At 33.1% G+C, this 12073-nt stretch overlaps 1 protein-coding gene across 1 annotated transcript; it reads left to right on the plus strand.

The window, feature by feature from the left end:
* The first annotated feature begins 787 nt into the window (after positions 1-787).
* Positions 788-2549, plus strand: LOC108203973 (ubiquitin-like-specific protease 1). Its single transcript, XM_017373187.2, has 8 exons — positions 788-888; positions 968-1254; positions 1339-1518; positions 1608-1712; positions 1798-1876; positions 1957-2061; positions 2164-2254; positions 2380-2549. The coding sequence occupies exons 1-7, from the start codon at positions 877-879 to the stop codon at positions 2248-2250; spliced, it is 855 nt and encodes a 284-aa protein (XP_017228676.2). The 5' UTR covers positions 788-876; the 3' UTR covers positions 2251-2254; positions 2380-2549.
* The last annotated feature ends 9524 nt before the right edge of the window (positions 2550-12073 follow it).

A 12073-nucleotide genomic window follows, 5' to 3' on the forward strand; every position in this document is an offset into this window, starting at 1 on the left:
TTATCCTATGAATTCTCAACACTTTTTATTAGTACTCTACTTCTGTCCTTTTGTGATAAAATTTGCTTACATTTATCCTATGAATTCTCAGCGCTTTATATCATTTTACTATACAGGGTGAGTTGCAGAAGGAAGTTGTAGATGGATCTTGGACGCCACAGGGTCATGATGATATTTTATCACGGGTACTTGGACGTAAGGAGCATGGAGGGCGTGTTAGAGGCATTGGAGGAGGAGCAAAAATTAAAGATGTTTTTGGGCCGGGAAAAAGCAAACAGAGTGGGGTGATTTCGATGGATGAATTGGCCACGATTACACAGGAAATTACCAAAAAGTGCAGAAGGAGTGTGATGAAAAGCTTGAGATAATGAACACAAAACTTCAGGGGATGTTTCACCATTTAAAACAGATGGGCTTGTCACTCCCGGAGGATAATTTCTTGGATGATATCGGAAACCCAAGGCAAGATATTGTTCGAAGTAGCTGGCAATCAGTGGGAGAACAAGATCATATATCAGAGCTGAAGGTATAATAACTATCTAGTTAGTTTTTATACTATAATTGTCTTACTTTTCTGTATTTATAGTTCTAATGCTACTGTACTTCTATGAAAATGCAGACACCAACACTTTGTCGGCTTTGCGTGATAGATATGGGAAAAGGGAGAGTGGTCGTGGCTAGGGGCACTGTATTCCCGTCTAACAATGAAGGCGGTAACCTGATTCATAATAATCCAATTGCCCCTCATAATATTAGAGTATCGGTTGATGATGTGTTCCAGAATTTCAGCAGGCTCCCCTTCCAGTGCCATGCAATGAACATGAAACAATAGGAAATGCTGAGGGTAGTTTTGTACAGTGGCCTAAGGACCTCGTGATGTTAGGACAGGTATATGATTTATATTAAGGTAGCAATTTTTTTTCGAATTTAACTGCCTTTTTATGTGCTTCTAATTGTGATTGATTAGGATCCCATTTCATTGGAGAATAAAAAAGTTCATGACAAAAGATCGAAAGATGTTGTCACAAAGCCTGAGAGCAAAGGTTCAGCGACTCAAAAGAATAAAGGCCTTGGTGACGAAAATTCAACTCAAAATTGTCGATCCTTGCGCTACTTGCTTGAGCAATCTAATGCAAAAGGTACAACTTTTACTTTTGAACAAGATGGAGAACCTATATATGTGACATACGAAGATGTTGATCAATTTCTAAAAAGGAGCTGGTTAAACATACCCATCTTGGAAATCTTTTCAAAGTAAGAACAGTTCTTATTCTCCTAATACTCTGCTCTTGTATTGTTTATTACCATGCATGTTCATTGTGATATATGATTTTGTAGGTACATTGGGAAGTTGTGCAAAGAGCTAAACGATGATAGGTTTGCATTTATGTCACCTTCTAGACTAGTGATAAATCACAAGCGTGAATACAATCGTATTGAGGATGCAACTCAATATATGAAACATTTTTTAGTTGCAAACAAAGATAAGCGTTTCATCATTGCACCATACATCCAAGAGTAAGAACAAAATTAATGTATTCGAGTCATTTTATAGATATTATAACAATATGTATGTTTTTATCATTTATGTGTGTGCATTGTTGTAGTGATCATTGGATGTTACTTCTGTTTTGTTTGGATGAGAGTGTTATTTATGTGTTTGATTCCTTGAGAAGGGAACGAGATATACGGTTGACGACCCCGGCACGAACGTAAGTTAGATTTTAATTTTGATTTCAAGTACTTAATTATATATAAAAGATGCGGATTATGTACTGACATATTCCTATTGCACAGGGCATTTAAACTTTATGTACCACAAGGTGGAAAGAGAAATAACACAAAGGAATTTCTTTGGTCTCATACAGATGTTCAGGTAGTAATGTTATTCATTAATATGATTTTCTTTGTTGACATGATTCCTTTCTGATAAATATTATTTGTTTCTTTGTGTAGTGTCCTCAACAAGAAGGAGGTACGGAGTGCGGATTTTTTGTTATGAGGTACATGTATGAAGTAGTCAAGCTTTCTCAAAAAAATCCCAACATCAATTGGAAAGAGGTAAGAAAAAATAAGTTAATATTTCTTTTAGGAATATTAAACTCAGTATTTGTCTCAATATTTTATCATCTGAATATATATGTTATCATATGCAATTTCAAGGGTCTTGGTTCAAGAAGGTATCTAAAGAAGGAAATCAATGAGGTTCGAGAGTTGTGGGCTGAATATTTTACTGTTGAATGTCTATAATCAGGTATGATAACAACTTAGATGAATTCAATTATTTTTTAATTCCAGTTGCCATAACTAATTAACTTATATATGTACTTATTTTGTAATCAAAGAACTCATTTGTATTCATTTACTTGTATTGTGCAGACAGACACTCTATGAAGGCCAGTTCAAGTATTTTGGAGAAAAGCACGAGTGAAGAAAAGACTCGGTCATCAGTGGATTTCCTAGACTTTTTCACTATTGATTAGTGGTATTGACATGTTGTAGTAGTACTTATATGATTGATGGATGTAATAGAAGTAGATATTACTAATATTAAATTTGTTTATTTTCAGTTTAATTTAATTAGTACTCTTGTTTTTGTGTACTTCCATCTGGATTTCTCTACGTGAATTGATTGGGGATGAGCAGGTTATATATATAATATATATAAATTATGCATATTATATAAAAAAATTATTAAAAAAAAAGAAGACTTTAAGCGACGGCATTTTAACAAAACTGACACTATAAGTACAACTTTAGGCGACGGCATATTAAGAATAACCGACACTTTAAGTACATCGTTCAGCGACGCTTGTTTGACGAACCGACGCTATAAGTGTAACCTTTAGCGTCGGCTGTTTGACTACGTGACGCAAAAGAATAAACTTTGTGCTACGGCATTTAATTCAACCGACGCTAAAAGTGTACCCTTTAGCGTCGGCTCTTTTGCTACCCGACGCACTTTGTGCTCTAATAATATTACTAAGGGAAATCCTCAATTTGTAAAAACAAGTGCACTCAATCAAAATATATTCCAAAAATGAAATTTGTAAAATCATATATAATTATTTTTCTAGTTATCGCACTCATTAAAATTTAAATTACTGCACTCACAATCATCGGATCTCATATCTCCGATAGTTAATTAAAATTTTCTCAAAATAATTATGCTCTATTCACAAAATCTTGTATCTCAAAATTTAATCACCCAAACTTTTATTCAAATAATAAAAATAACTAAATTATGACTCTATTTACTATAAGAAATTTTTGTTGTTTACAACCAAATAAGAACCTAGATTTTATACAACATTCATAGGCCACCTCTCGTCCAACCATCTCTAATTTATAATTTCGTTTCATTAAAATGTCGTTTGAATCCATCTTTCTACTTTTTTAAGCAATTCATTATCCAGCATTGATATACGAGTCATCTTTTTTCGACAATAAACGGTCGAATATTTTTATTTTCGACCTTCTGCAACTATTCGAAATTAAACATGTCAAAAATAAATAAATAAACCTGTGACCAAGATTTGTGGGAGAATGTGTGATTATGCCTCATGGATGAGAACCTGTCGCTTAAGTACGGTATACCTTGATTCAAGTAATTTGCAGGCTATTATGTGAACTCGTGGGTTTACCCAGTGCTCACCCGAAGGGTAGCGGTTGCGGGTTCCTACATTAATAAATGGATAAATAAATAAATGATCGAACTTAATTAATTCCAACCGAATTATTAGACCGGGTAATTTCGACCACATACGATCAGGATTAGCATTTTGAATTTTTCAGCCCAAAAAATTATTTCAGGCAAAAAATGTAATTTCCCACCCAGAATTAAAAAAAATGCAAAATTGATTGAACATACATATTAATTTCGACCAATTAGAGTTAAACATACTTGGTCGAATTTAATTGGTCAATCTTTATTTTTGATCGAATTTAATTGAACAATAGCATTAATCATGTGGTCGAAATTAATATATCATTCTTTTTTGTAGTCGAATTTAGATATTCGAATGAAATCGAATCGCCTCCAATAATATCACATAAATCGTTTTGAATTTTTTTTAGAACAATGGTGGGAAAATTTTCACTCGGGAATTAATTCCGAGCGCTATCTTTTCAACCAATATAGTGGGAGGAAAAACTTTCTCCATGAGATATTTTCGACCGGTCATATCCAATCCCCGGTGGAACTTATATATGTTTTGGACCAGTTATTTTTTATCAAAGTTATTTTCAACCTCTTTTAGTCGTAGTTCTTATTTTCGACCATTTACATTATTCCGTATTTATTTTCGATCATTTATATTCGACTGCCTTTATTTTCAAATTTATGTTAATTAATTTGTGTAACTCCTATAATAATGAGTCAAGATTAATTTGTTCATTACTGTGTAGGTTACAAATTATTTAAATTGGGGTTAGAGAATTAATTTATTGGGTTACAATTTTAATTAGCTTGGGGGTTACATTTTTTTCCCCTATAAATTGAGCCCATTGCTTCATTGTTTGACACACTGAACAATATACAACTCTCTCGTATTTTCTTGTATTCATCTTAGAGTTTTAGGTTCTAACTTTCCGCCAGATAAAAGCACTGTTTGTTCAGTTCGGAGGAGGCGGGTTTGTAAGTACTTTCAAAACACATATATTTGTTATATTCTGGAAGACAAAACACATATATTCGTTATATTCTGGAAGACAAAAACATATATTCGTTATATTCGGGAAGACAGAAAGGTAAAACATGCACGTTCCATTACCACAAGGAAGGAGTTTATCTGTTTTAAGTACAACATGGTTTTCACGTGCCTGGGGAACTTGTTTGGTATTTTGGTGTTGATTATTTGATGCGAGGTACTTTCTTATATAATATTTTTACACAATTATTATAATAATCATGTATTCAGACAGCTGATATTGAAGGTTTTGGGCAAGTTGATATTCTGTTGACTTGAAGACGGGGCAAACCTCCTGATCAGTACTGCTATCACAGACAAGAATTGGTAAGGATTTGCTATAAATTGCACTAAAATCTTGACTTCCCTTGTGTTCCTTCTCGTGCTTGTTCTTTATTTAATTTTTGAATCTGTACATAGTATTACAATCTTGCATGTCACTCTCCTCTTACTTGTAATTTTTGTTTATAATAATCTTAATATTATTTATGAGTATTTAATTATATTTCAGATTTTCACAACTATTTACTTACACGCTAATGTTTATTCCCTTAAATTTGTTAATTCTTTCTATAATTTTAGTGATTTTAAATTAGTTACCAAATAATTAGTTTATTATATAAAAAAAACTGGAGACATTTTTTTGCCAAAGACACTTATTAACTAGCCGTTTATTATTTGTTACTGTCATTATAAGATAATAAAAGTTCTTTCCTAATGCCAGCATGCTTTTCGTTCATGTAAAGCCCCATATCCGTGCATCAGATACATATAAGTGTAGCCTTGGTCTTCTTTCTTCTTTTCTTCCTTTTTCTGAAATCGTCACTGCGTCAATAACATTACTCACTAATGATTACTTACTATTCCAAATCACTGATTCAAATGCACCATAACACTCAACATATCACCTAAATATTTTTATCATGACGTCTTCCAATTTATCTAAAAAATTTGGATAGTAAGAATTAAAACACAAACGTCACTTTCTCAAATTCGTTAACACCATGCCTCTCCTGAAAAACTTGAGCAAAAGGACATGAATTAATAAATGAAAAATTGTCTCGTTATCTTTCTTACAAATTGGACACAATTCCTCAAATGGTACTCTTTTTTAAAACAGCTTCACCATTACAAGAATACACTATGTAGTTTGCCTCCAAATAAAGTTCTTAGTTTTTGATGGTATTTTTAAACTCCATATTTTCTTTAAAAATTTAGGATATGCTAAATATAATCAATTATTTTTTTCTCAAATACCTAAAAATCTACATCTTTCTCGGTTATTTTTTTCAACTTTTTTCCTTTATAGTTTTACTCTACACTAACCCTTATATAATATGTCAAAAGTAAAGAAGGTGGAGAAAATAAAGAAATTAAGATTTATTTTGTATAATTCTAGGTGAATAAGAAGGTGAGAATTATTGGGAAATTAATACGCATCTTCTATATGTGTAACTAATCCCAAAAAACATGATATGGGGTCACTTACCATCGACTTACCTGGTGTTGGATTGATCTAATAGGATGGTCCGCGTTTGTGGTTTACTTCTAAAGGTTCCCATAAAAAAATTTTAAAAAATCAAATTTCGTCAAACATGCAAGTAAGCATATGTGGTCGTCTCTGCTGATGAACATGATGCTGGAAAAATAGTATCATAACTATTCGTGCAAATGTGTAACATGTGTTCGACCTCACGTATATAGACCATGGGTATTCTGCTTTTTTTCTATTCCTAAACATTTTGATACTTGTATGTTGTAAAATGATGTACGAGAGACCTTTACCTTATTACTAACCGGAGTCATGTAAAATGAATTTAATTAATATTTTTATGGGATTTTTGCATTCTTTACTATATTATTGAAACTACTCTAATCTTGGACTAAGTTTAATTATTATTAACATACATACAGAGTAAAGTGATTATATGTACTTGCACTTTAAGCACCACACCATTTACAATATCAACTTTTACTAAGTGTCACATGCAATACTCAAGTTTCGACATTTTTACCAAGTGTGTCTCTCCGTTCATTTAGGCCACAACCTTAATTTTATAAGGACTTTTCCTACACTTCTCCGTTTTAATAGTTATATTGAACCAAATCAACTTACATCACGGTCCACTTCTTTACACTCATTTCATCAAACAGATGATGTGCTCATTAATCATTGTTCAAATCAATTAAAAGCTAATTAAGGTAGTAATCCTCTGGAATTTGCATAAATATATACTCATTGAATATCTATGCAGAAACAAGTGAAGATCAAAACATGCCTAATCAAAATGGGATTTTATACAATACAATATCCTTTAGAACTTTTTTTATGAGGGAGTTCATTCAGGTTAATCACCATATTTTATGCACGGGAAATTAGCTGAGTTTGGTAAATCTTATTATGTTGAGCCTCATGGTCTGTCTTTTCATGTTGGAAATGGTGGATCGGGTCTTGCTACAGTAAATGAAATTGAGTCAACTAGTTAAATGTCAAGAACAGAATGTTGACCCCAAATTCAGATAAACCCGCTGGCGGAAATCTATTAGGATATACATATCTTAAATTAATTTAAAATCCTTAAAAATGCAAAGAGCTAACATGGTTTTGCACGGGGTACGTCAAAGTCAACAACCCGAAGAGCAGAATTTACTTCTTGATGGTGATCCGCTAACCCGAGTAAATCAAGATATATTCTTGACGGGGAATGAAAATCAGTGAAGTTTTATCCAGCACCTCATATGATATTTTAAAAAAATTGGCTGCTCTTAATGTTGGTCACATAGACGAAAGGTCTCCGTCAGCTCAAGAAGGTGGATTCGGTGGTTGAGAAGCTGCAAAATTAAGGTTCAGACAAGTAATGCCATCAAAATTGGGTGTAGCTTTCATTACTGAGGTCAAGTTACGAGATAACCCGTAACTTTATTAACGACGTTAGAGTGATATAACGGAACAACACAATCTATGATGGGTTCTGAACTACAATCACTAAAAAAACAGGACAAAACCGACCGCCTAAAAAAAGTGTCAACTTAAAACCGACCGGCAATATTCGGTCGGTTATACGACAACACGACGTCGTTTTGCCTTGCTGGCAAGACCCGACATATCTTAACCGACCGCCGGCGGCACGGTCGGTTTTACTGCTGACGTGTCCATGTTATAAACCGACCAGGGCGACGGTCGGTTATGTATTTCGTGCAAATTTAATTAATTTTAAAATAAATTATAAGCCAAGACGACGGCGTTTTAACACAGAAAACAAAACCGACCGACGGCGGTCGGTTTTAAACGTATGATATACATATAATTTTTTTATTTAATTGGAAAATGAATTTTATCTACTCGTCACAGAGAGGGTTATGACGTCGTTTTATTTTTAAAACACATAATCGACCGGTGCCGGTCAATTTTTAAATTATATATTACATGTGGTGTTTTTTAAAGTTGAATAGTGCAAGTGGTGTCCATCTTAAAGTGTACATAAAATACACTATACTCATAAATATATAATTTATACCATTGTATTTTCATTTATGGAGATTTTACTATAACTTATTTTTTAATTCAATGGTCGTAACTTCAATATACAAAGAATTGTTTTGTGCAAACTAAATAACTAATAATATTTAACATTTTCCGTCAAAATTAATCAAATATGGCATTATTTTAAATGAGTGGTTATTGAGTGTAATAAATACAACTAACATAAGTAAAAGTAACATAAGTATATATTAATTTCTTTGAAAAAACATAATTATGTATTATGTAAGCAAATTAATAACTACACTTAATAATCCGAGTGTAATAAATATATTAAATAGTAACAATTTTGTAATTATGAGTTAAGTAGGCGTGTATTCGACATTTGACAATTATTTTTCTTCTTCTTATATCCTTAAATGTCTTTATGTATATATAAGGTGATAAGTAGTAAGCAGATATAAAGAAACATCATCAATAATATAATCATTGTGGAATTGCCTTTTCTCGATGATATCATATGGTATTTTCGACATACTCGTAGTACACCTTTATTTTTTTATCGTTAATGAAAGGTATATGTTTAGCCTATTTGTAATTAAAGAGGTACCAGCTCAACTCTGATAAGAAAGCAAGGTAAATAGCAAGTACTGATGAAGGAATCCGTACGAAGAACGTCAAGTGATTTATTGAAATTATATGTCTGAAAATTTCAGGATGCTGCTGCACACCACTGGAAGAAGTTCATTAATATGTTCAAGCCTCAGTGTACAAATAATCTTTTGTAGCACGTCCAGAAGTCCAGAAGGTATAAAGTTTTAATACTTTATTTATTCAGAAGATTCCATACTATGGTTACTTATGAAGAAGAACTACAAAGACATAGACTCGACGAACAAGCCTCGTTTCAAATGTTTATTTGATAAAGAATATTTAATTCAGCTAGATACAGATGAACCAGACAGTACATTTGTGTGTCAGCTACTCAGATTAAGTTTTCTGCATCAACTACAAGTGGCCGTTCGATCAAGACAAATATCTACAAAGTTTAATCAAGCCTGAAGTCTCTGCTGATGAAGAAATACAATTTTATAAGTATTTATTTAATTATCTCACTAATCAAAATAATTAAATTAGTTGTATAATTTATTTATTAAATTGATTCACCTTCAAATTAATTTAATTTATGAATTTATATATTTGATATAATTAAGTGACCAATTATCTAATATTTATATAATTGTTTTAAACTGATTTTTGCATTAAAAGACTCGGTATGACATTATCAGATAATGTCATACCGTGCCCTTGTATGCGACATTCCTTGAAATGACTTGAAAAAGTCATTCTGATGACATTTCAGTGTATATTTCATTCGGTATGACTTTCTAATTAAAAGTCATACTGTTTGCATTCATCAGACTTACACTGGTATGACATAATAATGTCATACCGTGTCTCTAATTCAGGCATTCTCTGATTGTGTGTATGACTTGCTTATAAATGACTTAAAAAGTCATACAAAGCTCAACCGAATGACTTTCTTTGGTTATGTCATGCCAAATGAAGAGTAGTGACCAAGAAATTAAGTCATACTGCCCCTGGTAGTATGACATTCCATTTAAATGTCATTCCTTCTTTGTTTTATGGCATGGCTTTGTGTAATAATGTCATATCTTCCATTGTAATGTCATTCCTAAGCTAGAAAGTCAATCCTTTCTTTGTCATACCTAGATCCAAGTGATTTGCCCATAAATATGGCTTCACTTCTTCATTTGTAGGTGTTCAAGCATTGTAAAAGCTTTCAAGTTGTTTGTAACTTGCAATTGTTATATCCACAGTTTTCTGTGCTTTGATCACTCGGTTGTTTTAATCACTAAACTAGAATACATCCTGTCGAATTTATTCTACGAACTTTAGTGGACATTAAAACGAACCTTATTAATTATATAACGACTTAAAACATTGTTATATTATTTAATTAAAATCTGATTAAGAAGTTTAATTCAAATCTGATTATTCCGCCGCGATTTTTAGTGACGATTGTATTCAACCCCCCCTTCTACAATCGTTTCAGGACCTAACAATTGGCATCAGAGCGGTTGATACCATTTTTCGGTATCAGATCCTATACACACTCTATAACGTCCAAATATTTTTTATTCGAATTAATTTTATTCCAAAAATTTATTCTGATTTAAAATATTTTTCTTTCAAAAATCCAAATCTCATCCAAACACTATTCACTTCAAATCCTTAAAAATGAGTACACAGAAAATCAGTAGCATCAAAATCCCACCGTTCAGCAAGGAACACTTTAGCCTATGGAAGAGGCACATGTTATTATTCCTCCGCACCGCCAACAGAAAATATATCGGGATATTAAACAAGGGTGTTTCTATTCCGATGAAAGTCATATTAGCACACGAAGAAGATGGTGTGTTAATACCTCATCAGACTATTCCGAAAGAACTTAATGAGTACATAGATGAAGAGGGTGAACAGATGAACTTAGATGACGCTCTTCAACTAATTTTGGTGGAATCTCTAGATCCAGTAATGTACAACGTTGTTGTTAATTGTACAAACGCCAAGCAAATCTGGGATACGTTAGAGATCATCAATGAAGGCTCAGATGAAGTTAGAGAAAAGAAGAAAGAGATACTGATGGTTCAGTATGAACAGTTTGGTTCCAATCCCGGAGAAGGGATTTCAGAAGTGTTTATCAGACTTAAAAATCTGATTAATAATCTAAATTTAAATGGGAAATACTACGACAAGAAAGAGGTCAACATGAAATTCCTCTTAACACTTCCTAAACATCTGGAACATAGAATCACTGCCATCAGGGAAAGCAGAGATCTGAATGAGATATCTCTGGAGAGACTCTACGGAGTGTTGAAAACTTATGAACTTGAACAAGTTCAAAGTAAACAGAGATATGGCTGGGGTAAAACACTGAACCATTCGAGAGCTCTAGTTGTTGAGTCACCTGTACCGGAAGAGAAGAAGGATGTTGTTGTTCCTTCTAAAACCACTCAGGAATTTGTTGTACCTGAGATGGGTCAGACTGCTTCTTCCAGTGGTGACGAAGAGTTCTATACAATGGAAGAGCTAGAACAGTTAGAAGATCAATCTCTATCACTGTTTGCCAAGAAGTTTGGAAACATGAGATTCAGAAAGAACCCCTCCTACAAGTACAAACCTGCTGTCAATAGGTTTCAAAAAGGAGGTTATTCATCTTCTACGAGCAAAGGAGGATACAAGACTGGGATGGTGGATAGAAGCAAGTTCAAATGCTTTAACTGTGGTGAACCAGGACACTTTGCAACTAAATGCAAACAGCCCAAGGTTCAAGGAAAGAGAAAAGATTCCTACGACGAGCTGAAGCAGAAGTATGATGCACTAGTGAGAAAGCATCAGGGTACTTCTGGAAATCAAAGTTTTAAAAACAAGTCTTATCTGGCAGAAGGGAAAAGCTGGGATGATACAGATAGTGATGAAGAGGAGCAGCTAGGGAATGTTGCTCTTATGGCTAATGCTGGATCATCTTCACCTCCTCGTGCTGGAAGCTTTCAGGTAGATCCTACATGCCCCAAACTTTTTATGCAATTAGGACTCGAAAGAGATGATGCTATTAAAAAGTTGAAAGCTGCCAATCTTAAAATTGATACACTAGTCTTAGATATTCATGCTTATAAAATGAATGAGATGAACGTATTAAAACCTAAAATTGAACAACTGACATTGGATTTAGGATTACAAGTTGCTAAAGTCAGAGTTCTAGAAAAAGGTGAGATTGCTTTAAGACTTCAGCTAGACGAAGAGAAAGTGAAATGTAAAGCCTTTAAGGATGCCTCCACTATAGTCAAAGAACTTAATGATAAACAAGAGATCAAGGGAA

Source organism: Daucus carota, chromosome 9, assembly GCF_001625215.2.
Source record: "Daucus carota subsp. sativus chromosome 9, DH1 v3.0, whole genome shotgun sequence".
Classification (NCBI taxonomy): Eukaryota; Viridiplantae; Streptophyta; class Magnoliopsida; order Apiales; family Apiaceae; genus Daucus; species Daucus carota.

Excerpts from the sequence above, each read along its gene's own strand:
- LOC108203973 (XM_017373187.2), top strand. Across the intron at positions 1,713-1,797 it reads TTGACGACCCCGGCACGAAC|GGCATTTAAACTTTATGTAC; the intron begins GTAAGTTAGATT and ends CCTATTGCACAG. Across the intron at positions 1,877-1,956 it reads GGTCTCATACAGATGTTCAG|TGTCCTCAACAAGAAGGAGG; the intron begins GTAGTAATGTTA and ends TTCTTTGTGTAG.